This window comes from Cyprinodon tularosa, unplaced genomic scaffold (assembly GCF_016077235.1).
Source record: "Cyprinodon tularosa strain WSP-4 unplaced genomic scaffold, ASM1607723v1 ctg766, whole genome shotgun sequence".
Taxonomy (NCBI): Eukaryota; Metazoa; Chordata; class Actinopteri; order Cyprinodontiformes; family Cyprinodontidae; genus Cyprinodon; species Cyprinodon tularosa.
The window spans coordinates 65,481-80,092 of NW_024039525.1; the positions used below are offsets into that span (position 1 = coordinate 65,481).

General features: G+C 37.0%; 1 protein-coding gene across 1 annotated transcript in view; it reads right to left on the bottom strand.

Annotated features, from left to right (window-relative positions):
- mtnr1aa (melatonin receptor 1A a) overlaps positions 1–14,345 on the bottom strand; it is a 61,881-nt gene extending 47,536 nt beyond the window's left edge. The window contains exon 1 of the mRNA XM_038270541.1: positions 13,854–14,345. Within this exon, the coding sequence (XP_038126469.1) occupies positions 13,854–14,037 (184 nt within the window). The 5' untranslated portion in view covers positions 14,038–14,345. The remainder of the gene's footprint in view (positions 1–13,853) is intronic.
- Positions 14,346–14,612: the final 267 nt, after the last annotated feature.

Sequence of the window (14,612 nt, forward strand, 5' to 3'; positions counted from 1 at the left end):
ACTTTTGCGTGTAAACGCCCCATATTGCATATTCATTGCAGAAAAAGTACTAAATGGATAAGAGGCGCTATTTAGCACGTTTTAAAGACCAAATCCATTTAGCACGCTGTTGATAGATCAGTTTGTACATTTTTTAGCGTGCGCAGTGAAATAGCTCACGTTTTTATACACGCAAACCTTTGATAGATCCGGCCCTCTGTGTACAGTTGGCATATGGCAAACGACATATGAACTAAAAATCCCAACATGTGGAATTATTTTGTTTCAATATAGAAAACTTTTTGTCTTTAGAACTTATTTGTGCTCCCCTCTGTCTCAGAATCCCCCCACCCATCCTCTGTTTCAGGTGCAGTGTCAACAGGTACAGAAGAAGGCAGTGGAGAACATAAACCAGCTGGGAAAAAGCAGCGGAAATGGTTGGGAAGCTTCTTTAAGAAACAGTGCCCCGCTGCCTCAAAACATCTCACTGAAAAGGAAAAAGTAGAAAGCAAATTGGAGAGATATTTGGAATCACCAGATGCAGACTCTGAATGTAACCCATTACTGTGGTGGAAGGACAATGAGCATCTATTTCCAAGACTAAGCCTACTTGCTAAAAAGTACTTATGTATCCCAGCCACCAGCTCCCCTTCTGAACGGATTTTCAGTTCTGGAGGGAATGTTGTGACATGCAGCAGGGCTGCCTTAAAACCTCATAAAGTGAGCCAACTTGTATTGCTTGTTAACAATTTGAGTTGAACAACATGTGAAAGCCAGTCCTACTCTTTGTTTTTTGGTTTTTTTTTTGGTTTTTGTATTTGTTGAGTGGAGTTTGTTTACATTGTAGCCTAGCCCTACAATCTTTTTGGTTTTCTATTCCCACCCAAATAGGGCATTCTATTTATTTTTTATTTATTTGTTATATTTATTTTGGTCACTTTTCTGTTCACTTTAATTTATTCTTTGTCAGTATTTAATAATATAACTCAGGTCTCTTAAAGCTACAGTGTGTAATAATTACAGGGATATACAGTCAGAAATGTAATATTTTATACATAACTATGTTATTTATTATCATCTACGAGCTCAGCCTCTTAACCTTAATATTTGCGTTGCCTTAGAATTCGTTATTTATAATTACATAGGAGCGGGTCTCGCAGCCATGGAGGCAGACATCTTTGCGCTACGGCAGCGCAGAACCAACAAACTAGCGATTGCGAGATCGCCCATTACGCTTGAAAGTAACTACGGCAAGTTGAGAGAGATGAACTGAGACGGTACTGAAATCTATACCCTACACAGACTAATGAAATACTATCTGTAAAATTATCTATGTAAACAAACCTCATCACTTGAGAAGGTAGGTGATGCAGACGTCGTGGAAGACATTTTGTCCCGTATCGCTCGCCGTACTGTTGGGGGGGAGAAGCGGTGGGGGGGAGATGTTCATGTTGCTGCAGTCTGCAGTCTGGACGTTAGATGTCGCTGAAAATTACACACTGTAGCTTTAAGTTATTTTTCTTTAATTTAATAACATAACTCAGGTCTTTTAAGTTATTTTTCTTTAAACAATTCTGTTATGGTTAAAGTTGGTTAAATAAAGATTTAATTGGAACTCTGTGTTTGTCTTCTTTATTAAAATTAAATCATTTAGCAATATCATAAAATGTCCAGGAAGAGCTGCACATAAAATATGGTTTCAAATCTTTTCAATAATTATCGATATCGATCAATATGCATTTTTTTTTATCGATAAGGTTTTTTTCTATATCGTCCAGTCCTATGTTGCACCATGTCTCTCCTACACTGTTTATGATTACTGCTGCACTTAAATGAAAATGTCACTGCTAAACTGCTCATTCACTTTCGAAAAGCTGTATGTATCGAAAGTTTGTTTTGTATACACTCTGCGAAAATTTTGTCTAAGTCTAACTAAATATTTTAATGGAACTTTTTATACTCTCTTTCATTAACTGAGGTCATTTTATACGCTAGACTATGCCTGAGCTTGGCAAGGAGCTGAAAAAGTATTGTGTATAAAGCATAAACTATGAATATCTACGAATATCTATTAATTACACGGGTAATATTTCAGTGTGCTTTAAAATCCTGGGGCTTTTAGTGGAAGAGGGGCTATTGTCTAATTATCAAGTTTAACACAAGGCGCTCTCAGAAGATGACTTCTGCACACATTACAGCCATTACTAGGCAAACATTCTTTTACTAACTAATAAGCATCAATGCTTACTCATTTGCAAATGTCATTTTGATGATTATGTAAATCATACTATAAGAATCCAAGAGCAAACATTACACCAACTGTCATGCATTCAGCAGCAATAAAATCAATATTTGAAGTTTTCTTCTTTAGCAGATAAAACTGCATATCAAACATCCGAGAAAAATGCTGTTTATAATAATGCAAAAGCATGTCTAACATCTTCTGTTTGATTTAGATTTATGCTTTCTTGAAGTTTCAGTTTGCTTAAAATAGTACTAGTTCATGGTCTGGTAAATGACCTAGGATGGGGAAAAGCCCAGCTTTTATTTGTTACACTATACACTATATCTGGTTCAAGGTTCCAGCATCATGCACTCTTGGGGACTGGCTCAGTTTTTGTGAAACTGAAGCTTTGGGCTGTTCTGCAGGGCTTGCAAAGAGCCATCACTGTCATCAAAATCAAAAGCATCTGATCGAGCGACCTGACATTGATACAGCTAAAGGAGGACACAATGCTGTCCAACTTTCCAATGCTGTCTCCTTTAAAGGTGACATTTTCTCAGCGATTAGCTTTAAAATAGCGCTTTAACACTCAGGTTACGTATTTCTACTATTGGCTTATTTGTCAAAACAAAGGGAAATGGTTTCTTTTGAATAGCAGGTTGACATTAAAACAGGAAGTGGTAAGGATTTTCTAAGATAGTCTTAACTGAAAAAAATGTTGATGAAAGATTAAACAGCAGAACCGCTTAACTTTACAAGCATGTTACCACCAGGCATGCCAGAAACAAATGCAAAAGTAAATAACCCATAACCTTATTTTGTCACATTACATCCACAGACCTCAATGTTTTTTATGTCATAAACAAACACAATGTAGCACATATTTAAAGGAATTGGGGAACAAAATGATGCTTGAGATTCACATTTTTTTATTCTTAAATATGGCATGTATTTGTTTTCAGCCATTTTTACCACAACTCATTTATTTTAATCCATCCGTAGCTAGTGCCTTCTGCCAGCACACAATGGCTGAGAGCCAGGGTAGACCCTGGATAGGTTGGTAGTTCATCACAAAGAAACATAGAGACACCTACAGTAGACAAACAGCTATCCATACATGGACATTTCTTGGGAAACTTTAGATGGACCAGTTAACATACATATTTGTAGATTGTGGAAGTTAGCCTGAGAGTATCCAAACATGCATAATATGAACATGAAAATTAGATGACTTAAAGACCAAAGGACGGGATTTAGTCCCTGAAATGTCCTCCTGCAAAGCAAGCCAGACTTGAAATCCTGAAAACTAATTACATTTTAAGGTCAACCAACACAGCACTATTCAAACAATCTTTTTTAATCAAATTAAATGGATATCAGTATTAAAAAACTACAAATAAATAGTTGTCCACATTAAGTTACAGGCACTCTATAGAAGTCATCAAGATGCTCATTGTAACTCTGGTGGGGCTGCAAAGATCTACAGCAGTGGTAAGAATGTGTTGATATGACTATTTATCAAGCGTTTTTGGCCAATATTACATGTTACCTTTAACACTTTGAAGCATGGCAACATCATGATTAAGGAAAAAACATGGAATCTGTTTAGAGCTAGAAGAACATGAATGGAGCTAAATACAGGTTAGTCCTAAAAGAAAACTGCTCAGAGGCTTATTGGGTTGGAAAATAGGGCAGAGATGAGACCAGATCTCATTTTTAGGGGATTCAGCTACAGGGGAATCAGGGGGCGTATCAATGGTGCAGGGGTTAAGCTATGTACAGAGGCTTTGGATTTGTGCCTTTCAAAGGTCCGAGCCCTGGCCTCACTGCCTATGCTGCATGTCTTCTCCATTACTGTAAACCCATTTCCTGTCTGCCTAATAAAAAAAACAAAATAAAGGCTAATAGAGACTATAGAATAGTGACAATCCTTTGAAAACTACTGTTTAGAAATCCTTCCCTTTCAAACCAAATGATATTAAACATCGTTCAAAAAGAAGAAAATGTAAACATTTCTGTCTATATAGAGACATACAGCTTGTGAAGACATCACTCAACTGAACTTAAGTTAGAACTGCTGCAAATGGTTGTCCTAAAATGTATTGAATTTCAGCTAACTAGATGATAACTAAAGATGTTTGCACTGAACTTTATTTATGGAAATCAAAGTAAAAGGGGACTGAATTAAGCACATTGGTTTTTATTTTTGGATTGATCTTTGCAATTAATTGTTTTCAATTATTTTCCACAGTGTGGTCTGCATGTTTATGTTGAGCTGTGACATAAAACTGCAATGAAATGTATAAACATGTTTTGTATAATTAGTCAATAATAAAAAAAGTACAAAAGGTGGAAATGAGTTTGCAAGGAAAAACAAATTTTATTATACTTTTTTCATCTTACACTGAGAAATAGATGTGACCCTGACAAAGTTTAGACCAAAGGATTACAGTTTCTCATAGCTAGAGGATCCTAAACTAAACAGGAAGCTGTATAAAGTACTCTATAACATACATAGATTTGTTTTCTTTTCCCTTATTAAGCGCCATGAGGCTGAGCTGATTTCTGTTTACAATGTCACAAAGTTACAGTGTATTAATAAAGCTAAAATATTCATTTTAATCAGAAATGTTTATAAATGCTTTTAAATATTGCAGTGCTGCTGTAAAATATTAATTGCCAATAATAATAAAACTGAGACTAAAAGGTGAAATATCTTTCTAGTGGAATGTGTAAACAACCTTAATGCTGTATTAAATGTCAAAACAGTCCTACAGCATGAAGCTTCTGCTTTATTTTCCAAAGGCCAAGTATTGGACACAGATTTATCAGATCTCTGAGACTTTTCTCTACCTGTTGCTTTAGATTGCGAAAGCTACGTTACTATTCGATTGCACTGCACAGTTTGTCTGATTACAAGGGATGACAAACAATGTGACAATAAAGCATTTTATTAACACCAGTTGTGTTGCTTTATTAAACTTTATTCAGGCCTAAAGAGCAGGACAAGATGACCAAAAAAATCTGTACCCATTATCAGATTCATTCATTAAAAAGGAGTAACTGGCTGTGAGTATTACTGACAGTTTAATTTGATTACTTCAAAAACATTTAAACCATTGGAATACAAAAAATCAGTTTAAGTTGTTTAAAATATAACTGATGAGAAAAAAATGTGTGGTAAGTTTATTGCTTGAAGTAATCGCCATTTCATTTAACCAGTTATTAGACGAAAGACATCGGCTAAAAACTTAAGTGAAGATTTATATTGTTAACCAGATAGCAGGGGTAGCGTTTCATTGGCCTTTGAGACAAGATAAATTAGGATTTTGATGTTTGAACAAGATAAATCAAGCTTAGAAAAACATTCCAATTGATACTAAGACACATCTCTTTCCACTCCTTTTCTCCTTTAGTCTTAAAGCATTAGTGTCAAATAATTTTTTGATTTTTTTTTTTTAGGTCAGTTAAAAAAATTTCTAAACTTGTAATTTTTATGGGTTGATAAATGTTATTAAAGGTTGAATAAATCTCAGGCAGTGCAGGTTTGAGCGGTTAATATCTTAAACTCCAAACAAGTGACAGTAGACTAAAGTCCACATTCTTTGGGAAACACTATATTGGCCCTTCAGAAAACCTCAAACTAAGATGTATCACTGTTTTTTACACAAGAGTTTTAAAAAAATTTTTTTCAATGCATCAATTTCTAAATGTTTATTGGTTCTACCAGGTATGTTCATTTATTTGATAAGGATAAATATATGCATTCAACATGTAGTATACTACAGTGTATAGTCTTAGCTGATTTTCAAAGGTTCTAAGAATTAAATGGAGCCGCGGCTAACAATTAAAATGTTACCCAAGTCCTTCAATATCAATTATTGTTTCCCAGTAGGGCTGATTTATCTTTGCAAAAGTGTAAATTACAATGTTTCTTCTGTTTTCCTCTGTACTGTCCACAAGCATGTAGATGTTTCACAACAGGGTTTGGTTGTTTTCATGACCCTGAAAGCTTGCTTGTCGGAGGTCCATTGTCACAGGACTTACTTCTATTTGCACACATGGATCTGCATATTAGCTGCAAAACTCTTTTCCCTTCTGTGTTGCCATCAACCCACTGTAAGAGCATTAACACAACCTTAAGGGTTGGAGGGAGAAAGTCAGTGTCTCACTCTTGTTTAAACGATATGACCAAATTTGAGTGTTTTGCAATTTAAAATTGTTTCTTGTTAATTGTAATTCTGTTACAAATTAATTTAATTGCCTAGCCGTTATTTATGAGTGTTGGTACCCCGCCTGCCCACTGGATGAAGCGGCCACCAAATAGCAATCTTAGGGAAGTTGCATCCATGGGTTTGTGCAACAGTATCCAAAAAATGTGGCAGAACTTTAATGGAAAAAAATACCACAGGGCTCGGTGCAACAATTGCAATAGCGTTATATCATGCAAGATATACCAAAATTATTATACACCACCGCTCTCAAATTTAGAGTCCCCTGTCTGCAGGCAGGTGTTGTGCCTTGGTAGATCTTCCTGACATAGTTTGTTTTCTCTGCACTGGAAGCACAAGTTCTACAGAAAGAGCAAATCCCTTTTTAACCTTTTATGGTTTCACATTATGTTTTCACAGATAACTGCTTCATTTCCTTTATGACTCTTGACTGAATGACAATCACTTTATTCCAGACCTGGCAGTTATGAATAATTAGAGGCTTAACTTTATTCATTGGTTATTTTACTACATTTAAGATCTGTTTAATGTGATTAAACCCTCTAACTGAAAAGTGTTTTATAGGGTTGAGATCTGGACTGTTGGCAGACTGTCCAATTGTTTCTACTTCCAAAGACTGGAGTTAGTCTCTGATAAAGCCTCAGAAAGGCTGCCAGGAAGGCCCCAACAGAACCCTGTGCTAACTTATGAAAATTATTTTACCAAGTCTATAACAATCTTTCAATATAGCATTTTAGAAACAATTATTTAAAAAACGACTAGTTTTATCTGGAACTACAAGCTCAACAGATTAAGTGAACATATAACCATTTCTTTAGTGTTGCCTTCTTTATTTATTAACTAGCTTTCACATTTTTAAGAAGACAAACACTCCTGAGCCTTAAAGCCTGTGTTTAGAAATCTCGATAATAAATTCACAAAACAACTCACTGTATATGTAAACATTTGTCTCAAGTCAGTTCTTGAAACTTCTAACTTTTGATAAACCCTTCCTGGCACAGAAGGAACCTCTCGACCAGTTTTTCTTTTTTAAATCAGTCTGAAGATTTCTTTCCTCACACATATCATGGATTCCCCACTGCTCGTCTTGACCTTAGTTATTCTGTATCTTAATAAGTGTTTGGTTTATATTGCACCTCTGGTTATTGAAGCTAAAATAATCCCATCCCTGTTTTTTACCCGATTACAGCAAACATTGAAAACATAAGTAACGCTTCCTAGAATGGACCAAGCCTATAACAAGGCAAAGATTATACCGATAGCAGTGCAGTATCGGCCAATACCGATACCATAACGATACCATCTGTTTGTAATTGATGTGTGTGTGTATATATATATGAAGAACTGCATATAACTTGGATGTACAATAATTGCCATCATGGCTTTGTCAAGCTGCTGCCTACCTTTGTGATGCAGGAAAAAGACTAATACAAAGTGAATCCAGGTGGTATCGGAATCGGTGCAACACTAATTTTAGAATAACAAAAAAAAAAGCAATACATTTGATTCCTTTTAGGGGTAAAATTCCATTGAAATTGTGGAATGAGAACTTTAAACTATAAAACTCCTACATGTTAAAACTATTTTTCCATTCTCTCTTCTCATGGATATTGTAATTGGAAGCATGTTTTCTTCTTAGTAAAGCATTTTACATTTGCTAATTTCTTCTCCAGTTTAGTATTTATCTTTTAAATTAACTTCTACTGCAACTGTAATTTACATTTATAAATAAGAAAGGGAACTTTAGCACAACATAGTCAACTTTAATAGATCATAGATTTAATTTCCCAGCGACAAAACTGTAGCTAGTAAAATGCTGACTAGCTAGTAAAGTAAAGTTACTAGCCACAGTCGCTTTTGAGCAAAAAATTCCATGCCCTGCTTGGAAGGGTGAGACAACCTTGTCTAAGAATATCAAGCAATAACCTGACTCTGCAAAGAATGCCTGACTACTTTGTCTCTTCAATTTCATCTCTTGTTGTTACATCAGTGACAGTGGCGCCACTAGGGGGTGGCCAGGGGTGCATGGGGTGGTTGCATCAGTTTAGCACTTCATCCCATTATGCACAGCCAGCGACGTATCATTAGACGTCACACAATAAACCAAACTGTGAGTAAGTGTTTACAGGCAGGTTTACCAGAATACTAGATTCAAACCCTGAAAATATGGCTTTTAGTTTCAGTGTGCCACCCCAGGGTTTTTAGTGGCCCCATCTGGCCACCCCTGTGAAACATGTCTGGAGGAGGCACTGATCAGTAACAATCCTTAGTGAGTTTATCATCCTGGAGAACCTTGCCATTTTTTGGGCTAATAAAGAGCACTTCTGTTATTTTAGCTTAGAACATGTTGACCCTGGTTTAGCCAAGGCAGACTACGTATACTGATATTCTAAGGAAAATTTTTATTTCCTATTCTGTGGTATTAAGTTACACTCCCGCTGTTAGCATCTGTCTTTTGTTTATATAAATAGGTGAATCTTTGAAGATTTTTTTCGTCAGTATACAGTGGAAAGTATTAGATCGGGCTCAATTATTCACAGATTTTAGGATCATTTTGATATACAGGAAGCTTAGATATCACAGGTATCAAAGGATGTATTAAATTCAGCAATATGAATGACTGTTAACTTTAACATATCTATTTGGAATTAGGAAATCATAGCATTAGGTCCTGGCCAGAAGAGCACTCTGCCTCCTCTATGGCTCATACTATTTCCCTTCATCCTCTCTACCATCTTCCTCTGTTGATACTCTTACTAATTTTTCTCTGATCTGATCAGATCTTGGCCCACCATCATGAACAGAACCCTCACTGCTTCATGTCTGTCTCCTACAGCGATATGCAGTCACTAAAGACACAAAGATTGGCCGAGATGACCCTGATTCAACCCACCTCCATACTCTTCTCTACCATTGTAGCTAAGCTGGCTAATCTGGCTTTTCCATGGTGCTTCTTCAACCTTGTCGCTATCAGAGTGTGATTCCTCCTGGACTCCTACTGCATTCCCCATCACATCTCAACCAGTCCAACAGAGGACCGACATGTTGAGCCTGGTTCTGCTGGAGGTTTCTTCCCAAAAGGGAGTTTTCCCTCTTAGCTATCACTACATGCTTGCTCATCATGCAGAGATTCATGCAAAAGTTTATCAGATTGAAATCACACTTAATTATTCAAGCCCTACTTGATTTGCCTGTTGATATCTGAGGGCACTTAAGATTACCTCCAGTGGTGATAGCCTTTGGATTTCCACTGAAAGTTGCGACCCTAGACCTACAGACTACCTCAACCAGGGAGTTTTATTCTAGATGCATCTGCTTAACCTACATAGTCTAAGCATTTTCATTTTACATGTGACACTATTAAGGGGAATACACACAACAAACAAATAATCAGCTAAACATCATTTTCACAAAATCGTCTTAAGCCAACTGAAATTTGACACTCAAATGGCTACAATTACATTATATATTTTCTGATTTCTATACAAGAAACACTGAGGCACTTTCGGAAAACAGTTGATAACTCAAATTGTTCCTTTTTTACAATGGCTAGACATCAAACATCTGAACTGTCACCACCTCCTGCTTAATTGTGTTTAACGGCGGGGTTAACATTTAAGTAAATGCATTCAAAAGATATACAATTCAATTGTAATAGAATAATAAGTGACAAACAATCTGACAGGGGGAAACTATAAAAAATGATCCACCCTGTTTCACTGTCCATTGAAATACCAGATGATGACACCTATCATTTGAAGCTTTGAGTCTTGTGAGATGGGGAAGAAAAGCCTAACAAGGTGGCATGTCAGCACTCATGCTTGGCTGTCAGATTAGGTTTCTCCGATCACGCTCCAAACTCTTGTGTTTCTCGTGCCAACTGACAGTCAAAATATCTCCTAAGACAAGGTTGTCCTGGCTTGATTCATTTCAAGTCTAGCTTAAAAAACTAAAAATACCCTCATCAAAAGCAGACGAGGCACATTTAACATTATTCACTGGCAGTAAGCTGAAGCTACAATAATGATTGTGCTCACTTGTGCAGCTGAGAGTAATCACCATGTGTTGTTGGCTCCATCTTCACTTTATCATGGGCCGTTTCATGCACCAACAGAGGATTTGAGCATGCAAGGATGGTAGTGCTGCTGCTGCCGGCAATGTGTGTCTAAGTAGCCTGCCAGGTTCTCTACCGAGTATGTTTCATTACTTGCTGTTTATTTTATCCCCTTCTAGTCAGACTGCCCTGCAGCTTCTAAAAACATTTAGCAAATGCCAAGAAATTATATGTATATTTCCTTAGCCACAGGAGAGATTTGCCAAAGGGAAATGAAATTTATCTTGGCTGTTAAATAAAACTGCTAATATACACTCCTGAGATTTTCAAGCTGTGAGGTCAAATTTGTGGCAAAATAACCACTTGCAACATCAGCCTCCTAATGTGTCTGGTAAATCAAACTGTGATTTAACGAGAGAACTGGATGGTTTTATGCCAATCAATATGTCTGCCAACCCATTTACAATTTCCTGGCTGCTGTTTGAGCTCAAAATCATGAGAGACTCAAGTTAGGCATACACATCTTCAGAGCTTTGAGGGGAGAGTAGCAACTGTACTCCAAAGGCATGATCTTGTGGAACTTTCTCAAGTTTACCCAAGCTTTGTCGATATTCCTGATTGTATTTGCAAAATGCAATAAAAAATTATGTATTTATAATCTTCAAATATATACCAATATTAAGGATTACAAAATAAGGATTAAAAAAATATATATATATAAGTTTTAATAAGCAGGAGCATTTACCTACACAAAAAGCACTAGTTTTTCTGAAGAATGGAGCACAAACTGGCGTTGTATCATGACCTCCTTACATGCAGTTACCCATACACTGAAAACATACAGTTTCCAAGATTAACTTTCTCTCATATGTTGCTTTTCCTCCCTAAAATAAAGAGCAGTACCATGGCCTTGATAAATTCCAACCTTTTCTCCCACTTTAATGATCACAGCTCTTTCTAAAGCAGGGTAGATGTGAACAGAAACAGAAAACAATCAGGATACTTATTAGAGCTTTACCAGATGCTGATCATCACAAAGTGAAGCAACCTTCTGCAAATAAATATATATATATAGAGAATCTGTATATTCACAATAATAAATCTATAAATACAGAGACAGTGTCAAATTTGTTGGCTTACTTGCTAAAATGAAATATTTAAGATCATCCTTTAACTAATTTAATTGAACTTTATTAATCTCACATTGGATAAATTTACCTCTGCATTTAACACATTCCCTTGGGGAGCAGTGGGCTGCCATCGTGGGGTGCCCAGGGAGCAGTGTGGGGTTAAGGGTCTTGCTCAGAGACCCAGAGTGGCAGTCTGTGGGAGTGGGGCTCAAGCTCAGAACCTCAGATTCCAAACTCTTTGCCCTAACCACTAAGCCGCCCCTCCCCAATACTTTTTAGAACCCATTTTTTGGGACAAAAGGCCAGCTCTCAAGACTAGAGGAGAAACAGACTGCAAAGCATCAAAGATTCTCTGCAGTGCTTAAATTGGGCTCAACTTCTTCTGAAATGTTCTCTTTTATTTTCACATCTAGATAGAATACTGAGATTTTGCACAATGATCAGTAGATATTTGCCCTACATGTTTACCTGTTTCTGTATTACCCATTTGGAGAAGTAGCTAGGATAAATGATGCCGGGAGTTACACCCTATTTTGTTCCAAATGCAATCAAGAAGTCATGGACTACTCATTAGACAGACAGATCAGATTAAAAAGCAGAGTGAATAAAAAAAATTCCCCAAATGAATTAAATTTAGATCAGATTAGATAAGCTTTATTGATCTCACAGCAGAGAAATTCACTCGTCACATTTTGTCATAGAAGTTACAGAAGGTGCAAAAAAGGAGGAAAAAGATGCATTAAGAATAAGCAATATATATACAGTATATCCAGGAATATACAGTATATCAAGATAAATAGTATTAAGGTGTATCGCGCACTATGAAAAACAAAATAAAAATAAGAAATAAAAAAATGAGAAATAAAAATATGTACAATCCGGATGGCTTATATGCAGGTGTAGAAATATTGGACATTCAGCATATTGCAAAGAATATTGCACAGTCAATAACTAAAAAGAAACTATAATGTAGCTGCACAGTTGTTTTTACAGGTGTTATTGGGGTTATAGTGCATTATTATAGAGTCTGGTGGCAGCAGGAATGAATGACCTGCGGTAGAATTTAAATGAGTTTTTAAAATTACCAAACTTTTTTGCCACAGATGGTTAAAGTAAAGGAATAATATATAGAATTTTTTATATATATATATATAATCTAATGTAATAACAGGTTTGAATTTTTTCATTTTCTATTAATCATGCCACAGAAATAAATTTCCCTTAAGGCTTTAAATAACTTCTTCGCTAAGGGTACCAAAAAGAATGAAAAAACAAAAAGTCTGCATAAACATCTCATATGAGGCTTACCTCTAATGGTTGCAGATGTCTTTTATAACACATGATCTAGATATAAAGTGACCCTAACATTGCTGCAGTAAGAGAAACACGAGTGCGTTCATCCCTCCCAAAAAACATCCCTCCTCCCCAAATGCCAACAGCTGTTTAAGTGCTGCTCCCATCCAGCCTGAGAAAATCTGAGCTAGACAGGAAACTTTCAGGTTTTCTTAGCAAGGCTCAGTCTTCTAACTGAGAATAATGCGGGCTTTACCACCCCCATTAACACAGGAAAAACAAGGCTGGATCAAAACGTGCGCACAATATAACCCGTAGCTCGCGTTATCAAGGTATTCACCGTTAGATTATGCATTTAAATAGATCAGGGAAAATTACGCTACAATTATTGTATTCCACTCAGATAAAAAGCTGCGAAGTGTCTGGTGTGGGTGTGGGGTGAGCGCAGGGCTTCCCCCGTGGCTTTAGACTGTCAATAATCATTATGATGCCTTTTTTCCAGACCTGTCTGGAACTTCATGGATTGAAATAATATTAGACAGAAAAGTAAAAAAAAAAAGCTGATGCCTACATTTTTTTTTATTATTATTATCTGCACAGAGCAAAGTAATCTTATAATCCTAAAAAATAATGCAAAAATGCTCTAATAATTTTACAAAAAATATATATATAACCACCAAAAGTAGGGAAATCGCTTGTTAAAATAAATAGTTGGTTTATACAATTGTATAATTACAGCGCCTGCGTAATAAACTTGTTTCCTAATTGTCTCAGTGGAAGCATGCTCACCAGGACTATCTCTTGGAAATGTTTGTTTTGTTTTTGTCGCAGCTGAGTAATCACGCGCGCATCCATCTGAGCGCGTGGCGCTCTCAGTATTGGCTACATCCACTTTTGTTTTTGTTTTTCTACAGATTTAAGCAAACATTGGACCCGCTCACCTGCATTCCTGAGCTTCTTGTTCCGATACACGGAGAAGATTACCAGCAGGTTGCCCAAAATATCCACGACGATGGTGAAGATGAGAAAGCAGCCCAAAGTTGTGCTGACCCACGGCGGGCGACTGAGCGCAGCCTCACTGGGGTCCCTATCAGAGCTGTTCAGGTGGGATCCATTTAATACCATTGTAATGCACAGCGGCAGAACTTTTCCCCTAACTGAGCCCAATTCTCGCCTCCTCTGAGGAGTCCTACAGATTCAACACCGGCGGGTTGATACTATAGCCTCCCATGGGTTTCATGTTCATCTCCTCATCCACTCCTCCCTCTCTCCCCCCTGCGAAGGCTTTATCCAGCTGCCGAGGATCAGCCCTGGTATGACTCTCCGCTCTCTCTGCCTCACTCTCCTTGGAGTCACTTCTGCGCCCGTTTTCCATTCACTCTGTCGGTACGCATGTGTGACATATAAAGCCACTTCAAACCTGGCCAGCATGTGATCAAACAATCCAAAAGGGAGCGATTCCACTCAAAGGGAAGAAACACTGTCGCCTGGTGGCTGCGATGTGGAACAGCAACCAGCGTCCTACTTCTTTTCATTTATGCCTGGTCGGGTTCATTCATGGCTTTGTGGTTTTACGCTTCCATATGTTTTTCATTCATAATTTTTCTGGGGGAAAAAAATCCTACATTTGCAACTCCAACCGAAATTTAATCAGAAATAAAAGCACCTGTAAATTAGTTTTTTTTTTCCTTATAAACAAT